Source organism: Kogia breviceps, chromosome 16 (genome assembly GCF_026419965.1).
Source record: "Kogia breviceps isolate mKogBre1 chromosome 16, mKogBre1 haplotype 1, whole genome shotgun sequence".
Lineage (NCBI taxonomy): Eukaryota > Metazoa > Chordata > Mammalia > Artiodactyla > Physeteridae > Kogia > Kogia breviceps.
Window position 1 is genome coordinate 22,314,607 of NC_081325.1, and position 24,148 is coordinate 22,338,754.

Genomic DNA, 24,148 nt, shown 5'->3' on the forward strand with positions numbered 1-24,148 from the left:
ATAACTGTATCTACCTATTAGGTCTCCTTTGATTACAAAAGGAGAAGAAAACCCACTTAGGCATACAGAGGATTTACTGGCAAAAGTAACTAAAAATTCCAGAGGTAGTCTTAAAGCAGCTTGATTAAGGGCTCAAATGATGTAACCAGGACTCTTTCACCATCTCTCATCTCTTCTCACCACACTGACTCACTTCTTTGACAGCCTTGCCCCTTGTGTAGCAAGATGGCTGAAGCTGCTCCTGAAGAGCAAGAGTTCTCCTTCCCCAAATCCCCAGCAAAACTGTAATTGTCTCTCGTGGCTCTGACTAGGTCATGTGTCCTTCCTTGGGCCTACTATTGAACCCACAGATGAGATCCTTGCACTGTCAGCCTGAGTCAATGACACCTCTGGTGAGGGACAGTCAACATCATTAGAATCACACAGACTGAAAAGAGGGAGCACTAAGTAAGCGCTGTTACCGCACTTACTGTAAACGCAGGGTGCTGTTACAGTGTCAGAGCAAGAGGATACTGGTTAGTCAAAGAAGCAAATGTCAACATTTCCCATCAGAACTAAATACAAGATCTGAAACTGATCTGGACAAATACTGTTACAACATCAGACAGAACCCTGAATCCTTGAACTATGTAAATTATTACCTCATGGCCTCAATCTTGAAATACTGCCTAAGGAGTGAGACTTTGCTTCTTGCTTGTCTTTGATTTTTAGCCCCAGGGAACCTTCTTGTCAATTACTCTAACAAAAAGAGAAAACTATGTTCTACAGATAGCAGCCTACTCTACCAAGCTAGCACAAGCTGTATTCCCTAACAAAGTCTTTAGGGGAAAGATGGTGGCTTTTCTTCATCATATTTCAAGTTACCGATTCAAATGAGCCCTACATTTAGATACTGTAAGACTTTCTCGTTATCACTAACAGTACCCGCTTTCCACAAACTGTATTTCAGGGAACAATTCTGACCACCACCTCCTAACTTCCTGGCCCTTTCCTCAGTACTTTGACTCCAACAATTCTTCCATCCCTCAAATCATAGACTCTACATCTGTACAATGTCCCTGTCTGCTTATGTCCTCACGCCTCTCTTTAACGGAGCTACATTTCACAACCCATCATTATAACCATTCTCTTGCCCCTAACTCCCTCCATCATACTGGCCTGGCAGAACCTAATCCCGATTAAAGCCAAGCTATACTACTACTTATTTTATTAATTAATTTATCTATTTATCGTTTCATTTGATCGTGCTATTCTTCCTCCACACTTGCACCTGAGCTGCTGAAGAAAAACAAGCACGCTCGACGGTCTCCCTTGAAATACACGGCTACTAACATCAAGCAAGCCCTACAAGATGCCAGGCAATTTAACGCCCTCTCCCTGGTCAATTCTCACCTGCAGTGGGAAAGCCACTGCAGACAGGTCACATGTTCTCGTCACTCCTCAAATATGTAACACTTCTTCCTTCCTCTTCCACTGAGAAAGACGAACAATCAAAAGGATACTTCCAAATCTACCACTTAGGACTTCCCTGGCAGTCCAGTGTGGTTAAGTCTCTGAGATTCTACTGCAGGGGGCGTGGGTTCCAACCCGCATGCCTTGAGAACTAGGATCCTGCATGCCATACCGCTTGGCCAAAAAATCAATCAATCAGTCAATCAATCAATCTGCCGCTTAGCCACAGGTGGGGCTTTTACTCTGTTTTCCCCTTTTAACAGATGAACTATGTATGGCCAATCCCTCCAGGTGTGCACTGAATTTCTCCCTGTGGTCTAATCAAGGACACCTTTCTCTCAATTCTACCCTTTCCTCCACTCCCTTTAGGTAATTATTCCCCCATCACAGTAACAATGACGATGGTGACAGCTAACTCTCAGAGCGCTTACTAAGTGTGGCAGAAGACTCTAAGATGGCCCCCAATGATCCCCACCTCCTCATATTTGCACCCTTGTGTAACTGCCTCTCCCTGGGTGAGAGTAGGACCTGTGACTTCCTTCTGGTCAATGCAATATGGCAAAGGTGATGGATGGGATGTTACTTCTGTGGTTAGGTTACATCAGATTGTGATCTCTGTCTTGCTTCGAAGCCCACGTGGCAGAAACCTAAGGGCAGGCTCCGGCCGACAGTCAGCTACGAACTTAGGCCCTCGGTCCCACAACCTTAGAGGAACTGAATTCTGCCAGCCACAGAACCTTGGAAACAATCTTTCCACAGGCACAGCTTCAGCTGAGAGTCCAGGCCTGGCTGACCCCTTGACTGCATCCTGTGAGAGACTCTGAAGCAGAGGACCCAGCTAAGCCACACCAGGACTCCTGATCCACAGAAACTATGAAATAATAAATGCACACTATTTAAGCTACTAAGTCTGTGGTGATAATGTTATATAGCAATAGATAACTAAGACATTAAGTGACAAGCACTCTTTTAAATGTTTTAAATATATTAACCATTTAACTCTCACACAATCTTTTTATTGTCTCCATTTTACAAATGAGGAAACGGAGGCACAGGGAGGTTAGCAAAGTAACTCACGATCACACACCTGGTAAGGGCAGGCTCTATAATTCTTTCCACCCACTGTCCCGTCTCTCTGCCTCTCTACAGCAAAGCTCTTTGAAGAGCCGTCTCTGCTGACTGACTACAGTTCCTCCTCTGCCACTTTGTTCTGCTCTAGACAGGCTTCCCCCTCTACTACTCTGCTGAAACTGGTTCCCATGGTTACAAAAGCTCCTATCGCCAAGCCAATGTTTAGTCCTCGTCTTGCAGACCTATCAACAATATTTGAGAACTCACTGTTTCCTCCTTCTTCAAACACTTTCTTCACTTGGCTTCAAGTCACCCCAATCTCTCTTGATTTTCCTCCTACTTCTCTGGACTCTCCTTTATTGGTCTCCACACATCTAGATTCTCATCTTCCTGACCTCTTAACCCTCAGAGGGCCCTGATTTCAGTCCTCAGACCTTTCCTCTTCTCTATCCACACTCAATCTTATGTAATCTCATCCAATCTCTTGACTTTAAATACCCTCTATGTAATGACAACTCCCAAATTTATAGCTCTTCCCTCCAAGTCCCAACTTATATATCCAACTGCCTACTCAAACTCTCCATTTGAATATTCACTAGACATTTCAAACTCAAAATATCCACACCAGAACTCTTATTTCTCCCTCATAAACCTGTTCCTCCTGCAATTTTCCTATCTCAGTAAAAGTCGACTCCGTCATTCCAGGCACTCAGTCTGAAACTGGAGTTACCCTGAATAGCTCCTTTTTTCTCACATTCCACATCCAATTAACTGACATAGCCTGTCAGCAATACCTTCAAATTATATCCGGACTCCATGTCCTTCTCACCAATTCCTGGGTTACCAGGCTAATCTAAGTCACCATCATCTCTTGTAATCGCCATCTCTTACTGTAATAGCCTCCTGATTCCCTTGCTTCCACTCTTGTCCATGTACACTTTAGTCTCAATACAGCAGCCAGAGTGACCATATTAAAACCTAAGTCAGATGATACTGTTCTGCTCAAAGCCTTTCAATTCATTTAACAGACATCTACATAGTGCTTAACATGTGCCAGGTACTCTTCTAAGCACTTTAAAATTTTACTTCACTTAATCCTCATAACAACTCTATTATTATTCCATTTCGCAGATGAAGAAACTGAGGCACCAAAAAGTTATCATTTGTCCAGTCTCACAATTACTAGCGGTGGGGAGCCAGGATTCTAACCTAGGCAGTCTAGCTCCACAATCAGCATGCCAAGCTGCCTCTCCATGGCTACTCGCTTCCCATGTCACTCATTGTAAAAATCCTCTAATGTCTTAGATGATTCAGCCCACTGCAATCCATGGCCTCATGGATCTATGGATTCATGACCCTCCTACTGCCTTCACCCACTTGACTCTAATCACACAGATCTGTGAACATTCCCAACACCATCCCATCCGAGGGCCTTTGATTCGTTGTTACTTCCGTCTGGAACGCTCTTCTTCCAGATATCTGAAGGGCATCCCCATAACTTCCTTCAGGTCTCTGCTCAAGGTCCACCTTATCAGTGAGGCCCTTCCCCACGCTATTAAAATAGCATCCCCAGCTACCTTCTACACCTTTTACCCTGATTTGTTTTTCTTCAGAGCACTTATCACCTGCTCTATACATATCTGTTTATTGTCCATTCTCCCTCCCCATTAGAATGCAATCTGCACGAGGTAGATATTTTGTGTGTTTTGTTTACTGCCACATCCCTAGCATCTAGAATAGCCTGGCACACAGTAGGAACAGAGTTATTATTTTAATGATTGGCTATTGTTGAAGAAATGTTACTAATGTTAATGTAATGACAATGATGGTGTTATTAGGATAAATCCAGGATATAGAATTTAATTTTAATAAATCTCACTGCATACTCGAAGGGAAACCTTATTTCAGAGATCAACCTTAAAATAAGGGGGAAGAGAGGAAAACACCAATAGTAGAGTGGAGCGTTTTCCAACCTGCCACTGTCCCCTCACTGCTGGTTCCCTGAAATGCTATTAAGATAAAGGGAAGACAAGAATGTTCTGGAGCTCTTGAGGCTTCCCTGGTGGCGCAGTAGTTAAGAATTCACCTGCCAATGCAGGGGACACGGGTTCGATCCCTGGTCCAGGAAGATCCCACATGCCACGGAGCAACTAAGCCCGTGCGCCACAACTACTGAGCCTGTGCTCTAGAGCCCACATGCTACAACTACTGAGTCTGCACTCTAGAGCCTGTGAGCCACAACTACTGAAGCCCGTGTGCCTAGAGCCTGTGTTCCATAACAAGAGAAGCCACCACAGTGCGAAGCCCGCGCACCACAACAAAGAGTAGCCCCCACTCGCCACAACTAGAGAAAGCCTGCACGCAGCAACAGAGACCCAACACAGCCAAAAATAAATAAATTAATTAATTTTTAAAAAAAGAATGCTCTGGAGCTCTTGATGAGACCACTGTTCTTCAATACATTAACCAGGTCAGAAGATTCTATGATCAAACTGCTGGAGACTACAATTTAGGCCACCAAACAACAAGACAATAGTTCTAAGTGAAGTGAGTATATATCATACACTAAAACAAATTTAAGAATCAAATCCAGTACAATAATTGTATCTAATACAAGCAATTGCCAACTTAAAAAAAGATTACGTCCCAGAAGTTAACTGATAAAAACAAGTTTGGAACTCATACTGCATTGTCATCATTATTATAATAAAACTGTAAGTTCCCATGGAACTTTCCTGGTGGTCCAGTGGTTAAGACTCTGCGCTTCCAACTGCAGGGGGCACAGGTTCAGTCCCTGGTCAGGGAACTAAGATCTGGTATGCTGCGTGCAATGGGGCCAAAAAAATAAAAAATAAAATAAGTTCCCAGGTAAGCCTACCAGCTTATTTAATTCAAAAGGTTGCCCAAATACTATACCCTGGTAATGAAAAACAGTAGAATACAATGAGGATACTATGTCAATCATAATATAACTTTTTACACCAAGAGCTTACGGAAATGGGCTTCCCAGAAGTCCCAGCCCATTAAGTTGTGAAAAGAGAGGTAGAAGGAAAAGGAAAAAATAACAGTATATATGGTTCCAAGGCTTCAAAATACTTTTTTTTGAACAGCGGATATTTTTATTGTTATTTTAATTTTTTTTTAAGATTTAATTTTATTTATTTTTTGGCTGTGTTGGGTCTTCGTTACTGCATGCAGGCATTCTCTAGTTGTGGCGAGCAGGGGATACTCTCTGTTGCGGTGTGCGGGTTTCTCCTTGTGGTGGCTTCTCTTGTTGCTCTAGGCTCATGGTCAGTAGTTGTGGCTTGCGGGCTCTAGAGCGCAGGCTCAGTGGTTGTGGTGCCCGGGCTTAGTTGCTCTGTGGCATGTGGGATCTTCCCAGACCAGGGATGGAACCCATGTCCCCTGCAGTGGTAGGCACATTCTTATCCACTGCGCCTCCAGGGAAGCCCCTGGACAGCTGATATTTTTAATTAAAACATTATATTTTATTTTTAAGGTGTACAACATGATGATTTGATATATGCAGTGAAATGATTATGCTAGTCAAGCTAATTAACATATCGTCTCCTCACATAATTACCTTTGTTTCTGGATGAGAACACCTAAATTCTATTCTTAGTAAATTTCCGCAAAACACTCTTGTCAACATGTCACTTGTGAGATATCTATGTTGCTTCCACTGTCTACACATTCATTAAAGAAAATGAGATGGAGACAAGATAATGGGTACAGGGATGTTTTCTCATATTTCCCAAGACCAGGGAGTGTGACAGAAAATGACTCACTTAAGCATTATTTCCTCAGGGAAACTCCCTTGACCTCCCAGACTAAGTCAAGTTCCTTTGCTATTCACACTCACAAAACAGTACTCCTTGCTTCAGTGCCCTTATCTGTTTGGAACTGTCTTCATTAGGACTTGACTGACGTCTCTCTCCAGCAGCAGACTACAGATCCTAGTTTACAGAGTCCAGGCCATGTCTGTTCTTGCTCACCATAACCTCAGAGCCTAGAACAATGACTGGTGATCACTGAAAGCTTGTTGGACGAATCAATCCGCTCGCTCAAGCTACAGGTCAATAGTAAGGTCGACAGTGCCTTTGAAGCCAAGGTGCGAAGGTGATATATACAGTAGTTACTCCTCTAAGCTTGTCTGCCAACTTTGCATCATCAAATATCTAGTTGCCCAACTACTAGTCTCCAAAGCCCTGTTTCTCCCAGAGTATTGGACACTGTATTAGACACTGATGTGACCCCCTTTTCCTCGTTTAGGATTGAAGGCCTTATTCCCCTAGCTGCTGGGAGTGGCTACAGAGAGCCCTCAGCTGTTAGCTCTCTGTGGAATTGCCTCCACTGAAGACAGGCCCTTTGGCCACGATCGCCCCCGGTTCCTTGGGGCAAATCACCCTGTGCCCAATCCTGCATAAGTTCTTTTCCTCCCATAGGTGATGATCCCAGGAGCACTCCATAACAAACCTCTGCATTCTAACCTCCTCCTCAGAACCAGCTTCTCCGGGAACCCAATCTATGACAGGCAGCTTCTACTCACACGTTTTCTTGAAGGTCAACATATGGAGCTGACAAGACCCAAGGCCATAAAAACAAAGTCCCCCACCTCACCTCTGGTCTCCAAGGAGATGATTCATTAAACAGAACCAAGGGGGAAAAAAAAGACATTTCCTATTCCTGGCATAAGCTTTGGAGCCAAACAGACCTAAATTTGAATTACTGTTCCATGCTTGGGCAAGATAATTAACCTCCCTAAACCTCAATTTTATCATCTGAAAAATATAATTAGTACCTACTTCACAGGTTTGCTGTGTAAAATACTTGGTACATTGTAAATATAAGTTCCTTTTTCTCCTGCAAGACTTTGGGGTATCACCCATTCCAGTTTCATCTCTCCCTGGTACATAGCTTTGTCTCTGGCTGCCAACGTCCAACTGTTTAACTGTGTGAAAAAATAAAAGTTGAGCTTGGTGGCATTTGAGTTGTTGAATGGAGGACCCAATACTCTCAGGGGATGGTGTCCATCCCTCCTGTCCTGATCCTCTCCTCCAACAAGTATCAATCAAAACGCTTATAAGAGGAAGGCTGATGGGGCTTGAAACATACCTTTTTGCTGGCTAGGAAGCTGTTGGTTGGACCCATTGCAGCGTTTGTCAATATCTCCACCTGTCCATTTCCCTCAAAAGATAGCATTTCTTATAATTCAAGCTCCAGTATGATATTCATTACTTATAAAAACCCCACCACTCCTAAAAACCCTGCCAGCTTTATCTCCCCCTCTTCCCCATCAGGTACCCTACTCTCCTGCCAGTCATAACTAGATAAGATGATTTTTTTTCCAGAAGTCTAAATATTGGAAGCCGGGCTTCCCTGGTGGTGCAGTGGTTAAGAATCTACCTGCCAATGCAGGGGACACGGGTTCGGGCCCTGGTCCGGGAAGATCCCACATGCCGCGGAGCAACAAAGCCCGTGCGCCACAACTACTGAGCCTGTGCTCTAGAGCCCATGAGCCACAACTACTGAGCCCACGTGCCACAACTACTGAAGGCCACGCGCCTAGAGCCCATGCTCCACAACAAGAGAAGCCACCGCAATGAGAAGCCCTCGCCCCGCAATGAAGAGTAGCCCCCGCTCGCCGCAACTAGAGAAAAGCCTGCGTGCAGCAACGAAGACCCAACGCAGGCAAAAATGAATAAATAAATAAATTCTAAATAAATAAATAAATATTGGAAGCCAAAGAAAAGAACTATGCTAAAAACTTTTTAAATATCATTTTTAGCTCCTGATTTGGTACCAGGTGTGTAGTAGTAGTGTGACCAGCTGGCAACCTAACAGTGGCATAGACTGAGCAACAGAAATAGGGCAATGCAAACTACAAGGGACTAGCTCCCTGACCAGGTAAAAACTGCGGCTGTTTATGTTTTTTAGCAGGTGACATCTATTGTGAAGTTAAATCCAATCATGTCTATTATCTATCAATACTTATTTAGATCATCATTCTCTTGTAGATTCAAGATATTCAAAACTCCAGAAATGGCATTTCATTAGGCCAGGACAGTTCCAGGTAGTGGATATTCTGGTACACAATCTTCCACTATATTTGCCTTTTCCTGAACGCACTCACCAGCGCTGCTGGGAAGTTTTTTCTAACTAATCAACTCCACAGGCTCTTCTTTTTTTTTTTTTTTTTTTTTTTGTGATACGCGGGCCTCTCACTGCTGTGGCCTCTCCCGTCGCGGAGCACAGGCTCCGGACGCGCAGGCTCAGCGGCCATGGCTCACGGGCCCAGCCGCTCCGCGGCACGTGGGATCCTCCCGGACCGGGGCACGAACCCGCGTCCCCTGCATCGGCAGGCGGATTCTCAACCACTGCGCCACCAGGGAAGCCCCCACAGGCTCTTCTTAAACGTCACCTTCCCCAAAGTCTTCCCTGTTCCCACCTGACAACTTTTTTCCTACTTAAAACTCTCAGAGATCTTGTACGTATAGCCCTTACTGTATTTATCCTTTTCTATACCTGTCTAGTGATGGAATTAATAAAATATCAACAAAATGGCCCATAAACTTGCGATACTCTAGGAAGAAACTCATGTATCTTACAAGAAATGATCCTCAAAGATCAGAACTCAAGGCGTTATTTATAAGAAATATTAACGTGTACTGAAAAGATTTAAAGTCATATGTAGTTCTATTCACAAATTCTAATTGGGTAAGAATGAAAACAAACTCTACAAACAACATATTACATTTTAATATCACACAAAGAAAGCTGAAAATGAAATTAACCATTACAACTTGAAGCTCTCATATAATTTATTCCTATAATTCAGAGATAAAAATCCAAATATGCTTAGGATATGGGTATGAAAATCATACTGGAGGCTAATCCCAGAGCAAATGAAACAAATTCAAACTTTCTGACAGGTGTGCAAATCAAACCTCATTGCCTACTAGCATTCCTTTAACTAAAGCAGAAATAAATGTCAAACAAAGAGGGAACATGAATGGATTTTAGAACAGAAAGTATTTGATAGCGATTCTCATCCTCTTTAAGAGATAAGGTTGTCAGAGAACAAGAACTGGCAAAAAAAAAAAATAGTCCTTTCACACCCTGGTAAGATGTAGTATTTGCAAGCCTGTTATTTTTCTTTGATACCTAAGGTTAGAAAAAGAAATACTGCAGGCCAAATTGATGTAAGGAAACAATGATACAGCAAACAATAAATAACTGAAACATTATAACTACCTTTATAAAGCAGAACAAATCATTAGTCTGAGGTGAGTTCTTTTTAAAGTGATAAAATGTATTCAAATGGCCATATATGAAAGAACACTAAAATTTCTTAACTTTAGAGCCACTGCTTTCTTTCACATCCTCATTTAGTCAGTCACCACATCCTGACAACTTTTGCTGAAAAAGTTTCCCTAACTCCTCAGAATTCATTATCAAATGCCTATGATCCTGTGATAATTTTCTAATTTTGACTCTAATTTTGTTATCTTCCCCTCAAGTTTTTTTCCCCTAAAAGAATCATTTGCATCCCTGCCTTACTCAAAAACTTCCAAGTTTCCTCACTTCTTGTAGACTAAAGTTAAAACATCCCCATTTCACAATGTGACAGTATCAGTATACAGTCCCAGGCATAATAATCTCCTCTTTGATTTCCAGGATACAGCATGTTACTGTGCATTTTCACTCTCGCATTTCAGTTCCACTCTCCATGGTATACTACGGAGATACTATGGGTGGCCTCTGTCCACCCATCCAAATCTCTCTGTAAGGAAAACATTTCTTGAGCATTTACTGTTCTCCAAGCACAAACACATCATCTCAAGCTTCACCATCTTTTCAAGCTCTTTCAGTCTGTAAAGGAGCTCTCCTCCCTAATAATTCCCCTCCATTTAGCATGCAGGAGGAGAGAGAGATGCTCATTTACTCCATCATTTTATTTTAGTTTTATAAATTTATTTTTTATTTATTTATTTTTGGCTGCGTTGGGTCTTCGCTGTTGCACACGGGCTTTCTCTAGTTGCGGTGAGCGGGGGCTACTCTTCGCTGCGGTGCGCGGGCTTCTCAATGCGATGGCTTCTCTTGTTGCGGAGCATGGGCTCTAGGCACGCGGGCTTCAGCAGTTGTGGCTCGCGGGCCCTAGAACGCAGGCTCAGTAGTTGTGGCGCACGCAGGGGGCTTAGCTGCTCCGTGGCCTGTGGGATCTTCCCAAACCAGGACTCAAACCCATGTCCCCTGCATTGGCAGGTGGATTCTTAACCACTGCACCACCAGGGGAGTCTCTACTCCATTATTTTAAATCACACTGATATCGTCGTGATAAGTCAAATGAGTACCAGAGACTAAGGCTAGCAATGAAGAACAAGAGTTCATTCACTCATTCATTCATCACATATCTGATCTATTACCATGTGCCAAACACAGTTCTGGGTGTGACAGGCAAGGAGCCTAGTCGCGCGAAATGTGTGCATGTGCTGGGGAAAAGGAGGTAACCAACACTGAACACAGAATCACTTTGGACTCTGCCAAGTGCTTTGAAGAATATAATACAGGTTCGACTGGCTAGCGAATAAGCATAAGAGAGCTACCTCAGAGAGGCAGACAGGACGGGCCTCTCAGATTTAACTGATGAGAACTCAGCCATGTGATATAAATTTTAAAAAATCTAACAAACCAAAGGTCCCTACATTTTACTTGAGTTTCAGATACTGTCACAATCACATTTTGAACATACATATGTCTTATGAAACCCTCCTAAAAGACAACACTCCCCAATGTTTAAAAGTAAAGCACAAATACCGTGCTCACTAAGGGCTAATCAAGATTGCTGTCTTTACAAAACAAAACAAAACAAAACAAAACAAAACGAAAAGACATTTGCTGACAGTTTCACGAGACCAGGTCATGCTCTAAAAGAATACTCCAGTCCACGGCCTCTCCTTCCCTGAGTTCAGGGCTCTCTCAGCTCTCTTGAGAACTTCATAAGAACCAACAACCTAAAAGAACACTTTAAGGGTATGCAGAGACCAGTTCTACTTTCTGGCTGAGAAAATTCTAACAGGAAGCAGACACTCAACTTCCTTATACAGACTGATAACTAAAATCAGTTTCACCAAGAGAAGATGCAGAAATTCTTCAGTTTGGGGTTAAATGCACCACTCACATTGGGGGACACCAAGACAGGGCCCCAGAAAAACCAGGTCGTGGGGAAAGAAGATCCATGCCAGGCAGGTTCGGGCTCTTAATTGGCTGAAAAACACTGGGCGTCCCTCAACTAATCTTCTCGTCTGCAAACGAGCATAACAATGAGTCCTGCCTCTCAAGATAACTGAAGCTCTTATGAGAAGGCCGTAAAGAACTTTAAAAGGCGCACGGGGTGGGACAGTCTCAAGTCACTGAAACTACTTTAAGGAGGAGCGCTTTCGGGAGCCGCGTAAACCTTACCTTGACCAGCCACACTCCGGTGTTCTGCTTGGCGCCTGTCAGATCGAGTTCCCCGCGCTCGGCCATGGATCTGTCGCCGGCGGAGGCGAGCGGGCCAGAGCAGCGGCCCCGGAAGCTGGGGGACTGCGGGGCGAGGACCCGGAGCACAGGGAAAGCTGGAACCGGAGGCTGACTGTGAAGAGTCGGGGTCCACCCGCTGGGACGCTGGGATCCCAGGAAAAGAGGAACACGCCGCCGGGAAGCGGCAACTGGGCCTGCGCGCTGAGACCGTCAGTACGGCGCGCTGCTGCGGACAAACTTCCTGAGCGGGCAACTTCTTAAGTGGGTGTGGCTACTGCCATGGGCTGTGCCCGAGTGATTAAAACATAGGGTGGGATGGGCCAAAACGTCAGCAATACTTTCAAAGACTAGGTCAGCGTAACTAAAGAAAGAAGGTGTCAAAACAGAAAAATGGGGTTCAAAGAGACAAAGGCTGTCAGTATCTGTCCAACCCTGGCCAAGGAGAGAGAGACAGCATTTGGAGGGCAGGGTAGGAGTAATAAAGTGAGTTAGCACAAGTGGTCTCAATTGAAAGGCACCCTGAGCACCTCCAATTAAACAAGCAGCGTACACCCCTTTCAGACTCCAAAACCCGGAGCCCTGTAATTAGGTCAATGACAATAGACATGTAACAGACAAATCTGATTGTTAAACTTCCCTGCTTATAGAATTTCCTCTCTCTTCTTGCCTCTAGAATAAAATTCAATCCTCTCCACACAGGCCCTCTCAGTTTGATCCCTGCCCCTCAGTGCACCACACATCCAAACACACCTAACCCATCAGACCTCCCTGAATACAGCAGGATGTTCCTCAATTATTTCAGAGCCTCTGCACACTGGATTCCCTTTACTCAGATGCCCTATTCTTCCCTTACCCTCATTCTCACCTCTGTCTTCTGACTGGCAGACTCCTACTTAGGTGTCAAGACTAATGGAAATGTCACTTCCTATGAGATCTTTTATCAACTCCCCCAGAGGAAGTTTCATTTTTCTTCACATCACAGTGTGAGATACTTAGCACAATGCACTATAATATACATGTTTACCTGCTGCCTTTGCTTTCTACACTATGAGCTCCTCCTAGGCAGAAATAGTGTTTTTATTCATTTTTTATTCACAGCATCTGGCACAATGCTTGACATCCTGTCAGATTTCAATAGGCTTTGGCTGAATTAACATTTGCTGGAAGAGAAACAGACAGTAAGATATTGTTAAGAATGGCAAGTAATGTATTGAATCCTGGATCAGAACCGTACACATAATTGAAGAAATTCCATGTCTGTGCAGCATAGGGCTAGGAAAAGCTGTCAGGTCTCTGAGATCAGCTGGGAAAACTAACAGGAAAAATAGGAGACGAGGCATGTGTTAAAAAGGAAGATTGCAGTCTTGTGTTACAGCTTGGGAAGTGGCCTTAAAAGATGTAAAGGACAAGTGGATAAAGAGAGCTGCTTTAAGCTTTGATCGAATAGAAGGAATAAATTAAAATATGAGACCATAAGAGAAGAGACTTAATGTAGCCTGGATGACCCTAGTAATGAACTTTAGAGTAAAGGATTAGAACCTTGGCCTTGATCTGTGGCTTATGGGAAGCGTAAATGTGTGTTTGTGTGTGTGTGTATGTGTTTACAGGGATTGGGGAAGAACAAATAGCTAAAGAAGAAGAAATGCCTAGAGAAGAAAGGAAAAAGTGAAGATTTTTAAATGATTATATAAAGAAGAAGAAAAAAAACAACTTATTAAGCACCTCATCCTCCTACATTGCTGAATAAAGAACAGACTTCTCCTATCTGTCCTTTTCAAATTTCCTTCCAGCTTGAAGAGGATGCTTATGAGCTGTGAGAGGAAAGGAGGATGTGGGCTCCATGAAGCAGATTCACAGATTTACTTTGGAGACCAGCAGGGTAACATATATTACAGCTAGATCCTTCACCCTCCTAAGGGCCTATTATATGCCAGACATTGATAATTTTGGCCCAACCCAGCTTTATGTTCTTTCCACCATGATCCCATACCCTTAATATCCATTCTCACACACACGGTTCTATGGATTTCTGCTTGTGGTCAATTAGGCATATCCAGTGCAGATATTTTAAGTATCTCTATTGCCCAATCATGCCAGACACCATTAGTGTTCTCTTTACTACTTGAAATAGAGTCATTAGCATTTTAAATCTAATTAGATTAGACAGCTAGTTCCAAAAACCCAGAACCAATTTAGGAAAACTTATCCTTAACATCCTGTTCCTCTAGGATCACTCTCAGTACCAAAATCAGTATTAGTCAGGGTTCTCCAGAGAAACACATGATAGATAGATAGATAGATAGATAGATAGATAGATAGATAGATAGATAGATAGATAGGCATTTACTGTATAGGAATTGGCTCACATGATTATGGAGGCTGAGAAGTCCTAAGATCTGCATTTGGCAAGCTGAAGACCAGGAGAGCCAATATGCTTCTAATCTGAGTTCAAAGGCCTGAGAGGGAGGAGAGATGATGGTGTAAGTTCCAGTCCAAATCTGAAGGCAGGAGATGATTAATGTCCCAGCTTGAAGACAGGCAGAGAGAGTGCATTCTCCCTTACTGAACCTTTTTTTCTACTTCGGCCTTCAACTGATTGGGTAAAGCTCACACGAATTGGGGAGGACAATCTACTTTACTCACTCTACTGATTCAAAGGTTAATTCATCCAGAAATACCCTCACAGACATACCAACAATAATGCTGGACCAAATATCTGGGCAAACTGAGGCCCAGTCAGGTTGGCACATAAAATTAACCATCACAGACAGATACAGAGCTCACCACGCAAAAAGGAAACTCACAAATTCTTTACTCTCCCAGATGATTGACTAGTCAAGTTTTTTTTTAATGGAAAATTTCAATATCTTATTTTATTATTATTAATGTAAGTATGTGATGCCAAAGAAATGAAGGTAATTTTACAAACTCAGAGTTTCGGCAAATACATGAAATTTCCATTTTATTACAGTTTTATACCACATTAGTTCAAATGTATTTCTCTACAGCTCCTTCAACAAAGCTCCTCTGGAATTATTTCAATCATCCTCAACATGTGACTTTACCAAAGACTTTGAATGTAAATTAAACATATAAAATTTCAAATTAGTAACTTTTAATTATGAATGAGATAAGAAATAAAGTCATCAGATGATGGCTGGGGATATTCATTTCTTTTTTTTTTTTTTTTTTTTTTTTTGTGGTATGCAGGCCTCTCACTGTCGTGGCCTCTCCCGTTGCGGAGCACAGGCTCCGGATGCGCAGGCTCAGCGGCCATGGCTCACGGGCCCAACCGCTCCGCGGCATGTGGGATCTTCCCGGACCGGGGCACGAACCCGTGACCCCTGCATCGGCAGGCGGACTCTTAACCACTGCGCCACCAGGGAAGCCCGGGATATTCATTTCTAACAAGACACTTTGTTGAAATGTTTTTTCGGATACCCCAGGTATAAATGAGAACCTTCAAAAAAAAAGGGCAGAACCAGAGTACAATAAAGAAGCCTCTGCAGCTTAAGCCTCCCATAGTCCTAAACCTCTGACAGAAGCTAGGCAAAGCATCTTTCTTGCAAATTAAGTGGCTTTCCAGTATTTCCATGTAGTTGAGCTTTCAGGGACAGACACTCAAGCATATCCTTAGGATATACCATCTTGGCTCTGGTTGTATTAATTATGCCTGAAGAGTTTAATACCCAACCAAGTCCAAAGGTGGAAGAACACATAAATGGGTGAGGTAATCAACAAGAGCAGACTGTAAAAGCACACCACAGAGGCCGAGTGTAACAGTCCTGCTAAAGAGACCAATGGCATAAGGACAGTCAATGTAGGAAGAGACAGAAACATTCTTTTCCTCCACTTTTTACACACCACTCTTTTTTTTATACATTTATTTATTTTATTTATTTCGTTGCTGCATGCAGTCTTTCTCTGGTTGTGGCGAGCGGGGGCTACTCTTTGTTGCGGTGCACGGGCTTCTCATTACAGTGGCTTCTCTTGTTGCAGAGCACGGGCTCTAGGCACGTTGGCTTCAGTAGTTGCGGCATGCGGGCTCAGCAGTTGTGGCTCGCGGTCTCAGTAGTTGTGGCTCATGGCCTCTAGAGCGCAAGCTCAATAGTTGTGGCACATGGGCCTAGTTGTTCCACGGCATCCGGGATCATCCCGGACCAGGGCTCGAACCCGTGTCCCCTGCATTGTTAGGCAGATTCTCAACCACTGCGCCACCAGGGAAGTCCCCACTCTGACTTTTTAAAAGGTGGATGGTATTTAGAAAATTTAACTGTGCTGTTGTTTTCAAGTATGACCTAATGCTGCTTCATTTCTTCTTGCTTCTTATTTTGATGTGTCATCCTAGCTGCCTGTGGTATCATATTAGGAATCCCATCAATAATTGGATAGGCTATTCCTAACTTCGTTAATCAATTCATTTGGTCGATGCTTCATATCTGAGCGGCTTCTTGGAGAGCGGGCATACCAGGAACTGCAGCAGCGCTGGGTCGAAGGCGCGGGGCGGTTTCCTCGTCCCCTCGCTCTTGTCTGTGGACGGCCGCGACACCGACGCGTGCAGACGCCTCTGGGCGCCCGCGGACGGCTCTGCGTGTGTCCCCCGCAGCGCTGAGACGAGCTGGCCGCACACTCCACTCAGCATGTCCCGGCGGCCCACGACCGGGCCTCTGCGCGCCCCTTGACCACCCCCATCAAGTTTTTATTAAATCTTTTTTTTTAACATCTTTATTGGAGTATAATTGCTTTACAATGGTGTGTTAGTTTCTGCTTTATAACAAAGTGAATCAGCTATACAGATACATATGTTCCCATATCTCTTCCCTCTTGCGTCTCCCTCCCTCCCACCCTCCCTATCCCATCCCTCTAGGTGGTCACAGAGCACAGAGCTGATCTCCCTGTGCCATGCTGCTGCTTCCCACTAGCTATCTGTTTTACATTTGGTAGTGTACATATGTCCATGCCACTCTCTCATTTTGTCCCAACTTACCTTTCCCCCTCCCCGTATCCTCAAGGCCATGCTCTAGTAGGTCTGAGTTTTATGCAAGCCAAGGAGGGAAAGCTCAAGAACTCACTAACGGGCTGAAAATTTTTCAAGAACATGACATGTTTTGTAAATTTAGAACACCACAGTTCTATCATGTAGCCATTAGAGGATAAGCAGCAGTCATTAGAGGAGATGTTACAAGTGAGTTGAGGGAATTAGAATGATATTAACAGTAGCTGAGTCCACTCTCAGATTTTGTCCTTGGCCCTCCCATAGGGGCCCAGTGTCCCTCTAGGCCAGAGATTCTCTTTGTTCATACTTGCTCAGAAACATTCTAGCAAGAGGAAGTATTACCTTCAGCAGCATTCATATAGGCAGAAAAACACCATCACAAAATCCTTTCTTTAAAAAATTTTTTTCTTCCAATTTTATCGAGATATAATTGACATACAGCACTGCATACATTTAAGGTGTACATCGTAATTATTTGACTTACAACCTGAAATGATTATCACAGTAAGTTTAGTGAACATCCATGATCTCATATACATACAAAATCAAAGAAACAGAGTAAAATATTTTTCCTTGTGATGAGAACTCAGGATTTACCCTCTTGACAATGTTCACATATAACATACAGCAGTGTTCATTATATTTATCATGTTGTACATCATATCCCTAGTGTTTATGTATCTTATAACTGAAATTTGTAACTTTTGCAAAATCCTTCTCCATAAGCCAGACTTACTCTGTATTGGTTATTAACAGAAAGATTTTCATTCAAAAATTACAAATGAATGTGGCCGTGTGGTCCTTAATTAGATTTCCCCTACACTCGTGATGGTATAGGTCGATAATTTTGCTTTGGTATCACACCAGGGCTTTATGATTCCACCTGTAAATTCTCCCTGCCTCTCCCTTCGTCCTCTCAGTTCTCTCTTTCACAGAATACCTGCCTTCCCTGGCAGAGTCCTTGCTTCCCCAGCCATCCACAAACAAAAAGAAATACTCCCTGCAATCGTTTCCATGTTGTTAGCACGAGCACATTGTCAAGCATGAGCTATGGAGTCATGGCTTCAAGTTATAGCACTGCTGCCTACTAAATGATTTCATCATCTCGGCACCTAATTCCTAGCTTATAAAATGGGGTTATTGTACCTACCTTGTAGAGTTCGGACATGATTAAATGTGAAAATAAATCAGAAAGACTTAACACTACAATGTGAAAACTGTGTGGTAACTGCATTCATTATATCGGGTCAAATAATTGAAAGGAAACACAAAAGATGTATTATAGGCAGTGGTGTGCTGGTGAATGTTTAACAACTGGCTTTTTCTAACCCCCAGAAAAAGCCCTGGTTTGTAATGTTTGCCTGATTTTTTTTTTTGAGGATTCAGTTTATTTATTTATTTATTAAAATTTTTTTTTGGGGGGGGGCCACACCTCACGGCTTAGTTCCCCGACCAGGGATCGAACCTGGGTCCCCTGCAGTAGAACCTCAGAGTCCTAACCACTGGACCTCCAGGGAAGTCCCTGTTTGCCTGATTTGCAGTGTGAAGTGGATGAGATGCATATTAGCATGGCATGGTATAGTATTTTCACCCTATGGCTACATTAGATGTAAATAGAGCACATAGACAATCGTAAAGTACAGTAAAATAATAGGGAAGTGATGAGGTTTTGGTTTTATTATCTTGGTGTTCAGTATAATTTATTTAATCATTAGTGTTCTGGAGAAAAGGGAGTAAGTAGCATGAGAACCTGCTGTATAGCATAGGGAACTCCACTTTGCTATACAGCAGAAACTGATAAAACATTATAAAACAACTATACCCCATTTAAAAAAAAAGGGAGTAGCATCTGCAAACCCCAAAGGGACTTATGTGTTGATGTCTGTGGAGTGGGGAGATGCCAGCAGGCAGGGCACAGTGAGTGAGTGACAAAGCAGTGACAGTGCCACCAGTTGGAGAGGGAATGGGAGGTCAGCCCATGCAAGGCCTTGCAGGCCTTGTTCAGATCAAATATAAACTTGAAGAAGCAGGGTTTTTTTTTTTGGCTGCACCGCGCGGCTTGCGGTATCTTAGTTCCCTGACCAGAATTCAGGCCCAGGCCCTCAGTAGTGAAAGCGTGGAGTCCGAACCACTGGACTGCTAGAGCATTCCCTGAAGAAGAATTTTAAGCCTGAGTATAAAATAATCAGATTTACATTTTTAAAAAGATCTCTTTAGCTACTGTGGAAAAACTAAGTGGATAGGAAGGGGCCAGAATGGAAACCAAGAGACTAGTTCAGACGTTACTGCACTAATCCACGTTGGAAGGAGCAGTGGTTTGCATTAGGAAAGTGGCAGTGGAGATAAAGAGAAGTAGATGGGGGCTTCCCTGGTGGCGCAGTGGTTGAGAATCTGCCTGCCGATGCAGGAGACACGGGTTCGTGCCCTGGTCCGGGAGGATCCCACATGCCGCGGAGCGGCTGGGCCTGTGGGCCATGGCCGCTGGGCCTGTGCGTCCGGAGCCTGTGCTCCGCAACGGGAGAGGCCACAGCAGTGAGAGGCCCGCATACCGCAAAAAAAAAAAAGAGAAGTAGATGAACTGGAAATATATAGATAGATTTAGGAGGTCGAATTGACAAGGCTTTGTGATTCCTTGTTGTGTAGCAAAATAGGACAATTTACTGGGCAGAAGACCTGAATAGATATTTTTCCAAAGAAGACATACAGATGGAAAATGGGCACATGAAAAGATGCTCAACATCGCTAATCATCAGAGAAATGCAAATCAAAACCACAGTGAGATATCACTTCACACCTGTCAGAATGGTTATCATCAAAAAGTCTACAAATAAAAACCGTTGGCAAGGATATGGAGGAAAGGGACTATACACTCTTGGTAGGAATGTAAATTGGGGCAGCCACTATGGAAAACAGAATGGAGGTTCTTCAAAAAACTAAAAATAGGGACTTCCCTGTGGTCCAGTGGCTGGGACTCCGCATTCACAATGCAGGGGGCCTGGGTTCAACCCCTTGTTGGGGAAGTGGATCCCACATGCGTGCCGCAACTAGGAGTCCACGTGCCGCAACTAAGAGATCCATGTGCCACAGCAAAGATCCTGTGTGCTGCAACTAAGACCTGGCTCAGCCAAATAAATAAATTAATTAAATATTTTTTAAAATATTAAAAAAAACTGAAAATAGGGACTTCCCTGGTGGTTCAGTGGTAAAGAATCTGCCTTACAATGCAGACTGAACGTGGGTTCAATCCCTGCTCGGGGAACTAAGATCGCACACGCCACGGGGCAACTAAGCCCGTGCACCACAGCTACTGAGCTCGCGTGCCTCAACCAGAGAGCCTGCGTGAGACAAACTACAGAGCCCATGCATTCTGGAGCCTGTGCGCCACAACTAGAGAGAGAAAACCCGCACGCCACAACTAGACAGAAGCCCGCATGCCTCGACAAAGATCCCACATGCCACAACTAAGACCCCATGCAGCCAAATAAATAAATAAATAATAAATAAATCTTAAAAAAAAAAACCCTAAAAACAGAATTGACATATATGATCCAGCAATTCCCCTCTCGGGTATACATTTGAAGAAAACAAAAATACTAATTCAAAAAGATACATGCACCCCAATGTTCATAGCAGCATTATTTACAGTAGCCAAGATATGGAAGAAACCTAAGTGTCCATCAACAGATGAATGGGTAAAGATGTGATATATATATATATATAAAATATATATATATATATATAAAATGGAATACCACTCAGCCATATAAAAGAATGAAATTCTGCCATTTGCAACAACTTTCTAGATCTAGAAGGTATTATGTGTACTGAAATAATTCAGGCAGAGGAAGACAAATACTGTATGTTAGCACTTACAAGTGGAATCTAAAAAATAAAACAAGCAAATGAATGTAACAAAACAGAAAAAGACTCACAGATATAGAGAACAAACTAGTGGTTACTGGTGGGGAGAGGGGAGGGGGGAGAGAGGAGATGGGGCAGGGGATTAAGAGATACAACTATTATGTATAAAATAAACAACAAGGATATATTGTATAGTACAGGGAAATATAGACTTTATTTTATAATAACTTTAAATGGGGTATAATCTCTAAAATTATTGAATCACTGCATTGTACACCTGAAACTAATGAAATTTTGTAAATCAACTATACTTCAATGAAAAATAAATAGGACCGGGCTTCCCTGGTGGCGCAGTGGTTGAGAGTCCGCCTGCCGATGCAGGGGACACGGGTTCGTGCCCCAGTCTGGGAGGATCCCACGTGCCGCGGAGCGGCTGGGCCCGTGAGCCATGGCCGCTGAGCCTGCGCGTCCGGAGCCTGTGCTCCGCAACGGGAGAGGCCACAACAGTGAGAAGCCCGCGTACCGCAAAAAAAAAAAAAAATAAATAAATAAATAAATAAATAAATAAATAGGACCATTTACCAAGTGATCAGTCAATACAAGAAAACAGAACAAAACACACACACATAAATACACATAGCTTTGCTCCTTCTGGGAGATGAGACAAGACTCTGCGTGTATTTTCCCTGATGGATAACACAATTCAGTTGAATTGCTTTTGTTAAGTGTCTTGTGTCTGATGTAACATATGGTTTCTGTGGCCTCCTAGAAGCCCTCAGTCTCAGTAAGTCAGTTTAATTGCCATTAGGGATTACTCTGGGAATAAAGCGTTAAATAAAGCATGAGAAAATTTAATTTGTCATTGCTGTAATGAAATCCAATTTGTTTTCATATATGATTTACCAAAACATTTATATCATACTTTATATATTAAATAAAATTATAGTTAGGAAACAGCACTGAAACCCTTGATCAAAGTGCCCAGATAAAAATCACAAATAACAGTAAGTCCTAAAATATCATATTAAACAGATGGATCCTCACGAGTGTTCAGATTTCAAAGCCAGGGAGGCCATGTGTGCTGAATATCAATGAGGAATTATGTCCATATTCCTGCTAAGAGCAAAAGCAAGGCCCTTCCTTATTGATGGATCTGACTTCCCACCCGAATACACAAACATCAGGGACAGGAATAGTTTTCACATGCAGGGTGAGGTGCAAATATTAGCTAAAGCAAGGATGTGCCTACCCATCAATGGGTAGAGTCAAAAGTTCAGTTTAAGGCTCCTTTCTATAAGTAGAGCTCTTGCAATAGCTTTGTCAATGCATTTGTGAGTGTGTGTGTGTGTGTGTGTGTGTGTCAACGCATTTTTTACTTCTCTCTCATGTAACAACTGAGATGATGATGGCTCTGCTCCATGTAGTTGTTGGGGACCTAGGGTTCTTCCATCTTACTATTTTGTCATCTCTGGGGTGTTGTCCTCCTCTGCATGATGGACCATAAACTCTGCGTCTTCCAACCAGCAGGAAAAGGAAAAGGGGAAAAGAATTATACATCACTTTGGCCAGAGCTTCAAAACATTTTTTTTCATGGCAGCATTATTCACAAGAGCCAAGAGGTAGAAGCAACTCAAGTGTCCAAGAACGGATGAATGGATAAACAAAATGTGGTCTATACATACAATCGGGTATTATTCAGTGTTAAAAAAGGAATGAAATTCTGTCACCTGCTGCAACACGGATGAACCTCAGTGACATTATTCTAAGTGAAATAAGCCAGTCACAGAAAGATAAGTATGTGTGATTCCACTGACAAGAGGTACCTAGAGGGCTTCCCTGGTGGCGCAGTGGTTGAGAATCCGCCTGCCGATGCAGGAGACACGGGTTCGTGCCCTGGTCCGGGAAGATCCCACATGCCGCGGAGCACCTGAGCCCGTGAGCCATGGCCGCTAGGCCTGCGCGTCCGGAGCCTGTGCTCCGCAACGGGAGAGGCCACAGCAGTGAGAGGCCCGCGTACCGCAAAAAAAAAAAAAAAAAAAAAAAGAGGTACCTAGAGTAGTCAAACTCATAAAAACATGGTAGAAAAAAGGTAGCATAGAGGTTGTCAGGGGCTAGGAGGAGCGGGGAACGGGAGTTGTAGTTTAACGAGTACAGAGTTTCAATCTTGCAAGATGCGAGAATTTTGAAGCTGGATGATGGTGACGGTTGCACATAAATGTGCATGAACTTAATGCCACTGAATGGATAAGATGGTAAATGTTCTGTATCAACAGTGAGAGGCCTGCGTACTGAACAAAGAAAAAGAAACTAGATTAGTTTCTTAGATATAGTTCTTTAACTATACACTTTTCTACATTCTGTATTTTACTCATTGCATCTGAGGGTATCATTTATGATGCTTCTCCTTCCCTTTTATTTCCTGCAAACTGCTAGTTAGATCTTGAGGCATGATCAGACTCGGGCTTGATTTTGGTGGAGGTGAAGATGATTTCCTTCCTGTGTGCTCTTGTGCACTTCCAGCCAGAGAGAGATCACATCTAGCTTGCTTTCTTCTTGCGATGTTGTCAACCATCGATGAGTATTACATAGACCCAATAATTCATTAGGGATTGCAAAACTGTTATATTCCAGGTGCTGGGCTGAGTCGCTGCTGTCCTGGGACAGAGACTGCCCCAGAGGAGCCAGGGGGGACCAGGGCTGAGGGGTTGAGGCACATTAAACACCGACCCACCCACCATTTGGCTTAGGTTCCCCGTGTGGATTCATTGACACAACGACTCAAGGTTACTGTGTATGGGTTTATTTGGATGGACTTGTAGGTACTACATTAAACATTTTTACCTACATTAACAGAGACTCTTTTAGGCTGGAGGAGTACTCCAGGGAGTTCGGCTCTCAATCCACCTGTAGTACTCTGATGCCCAGTCTTGCATCCTCTTTATCCCTCAACCCCAAAGCCACAGCCTTCCTTTTCTGTTTTATTTTCCTGCAACATCCTTTGATCAACCACCAAGAAGAGCTTCAATGGCCTATTAAAATTGGAGCTCCCAAATCGATTGCCTAATTGTTTTTGTTCCTACACATAATAGATTTCTACAGCATTTGCCTCTCAAGCATCCAGAAAGAAAAGCACTGTCTTTGCTAAACTAAGAGAATCAAGTGCAGACTAACTCCATTCAATTTGCACAAAAGTTCGGCTCTGCGTGGGGATAAACCAGGCTGGGTCACAAGTCTGCTCTGTAAGTA

At 43.2% G+C, this 24,148-nt stretch overlaps 3 protein-coding genes across 3 annotated transcripts in view; all 3 read right to left on the reverse strand.

Moving 5' to 3' along the window:
• GTF2F2 (general transcription factor IIF subunit 2) overlaps positions 1-12,318 on the reverse strand; it is a 145,943-nt gene extending 133,625 nt beyond the window's left edge. Inside the window, exon 1 of the mRNA XM_059041885.2 lies at positions 11,986-12,318. Within this exon, the coding sequence (XP_058897868.1) occupies positions 11,986-12,051 (66 nt within the window). The 5' untranslated portion in view covers positions 12,052-12,318. The remainder of the gene's footprint in view (positions 1-11,985) is intronic.
• A 3,390-nt stretch (positions 12,319-15,708) lies between these two features.
• On the reverse strand, positions 15,709-15,885 carry LOC131743321 (phosphatidylinositol N-acetylglucosaminyltransferase subunit Y-like). The gene has a single exon (XM_059041893.2). The coding sequence runs from the start codon at positions 15,883-15,885 to the stop codon at positions 15,709-15,711; it is 177 nt and encodes a 58-aa protein (XP_058897876.1).
• Positions 15,886-16,343: 458 nt separating this feature from the next.
• LOC131743318 (protein preY, mitochondrial-like) lies at positions 16,344-16,687 on the reverse strand. Its single transcript, XM_059041891.2, is given in 3 exon segments — positions 16,344-16,449; positions 16,451-16,467; positions 16,469-16,687. Coding segments are annotated over 3 exon segments (342 nt in total).
• Between the last annotated feature and the right edge of the window lie 7,461 nt (positions 16,688-24,148).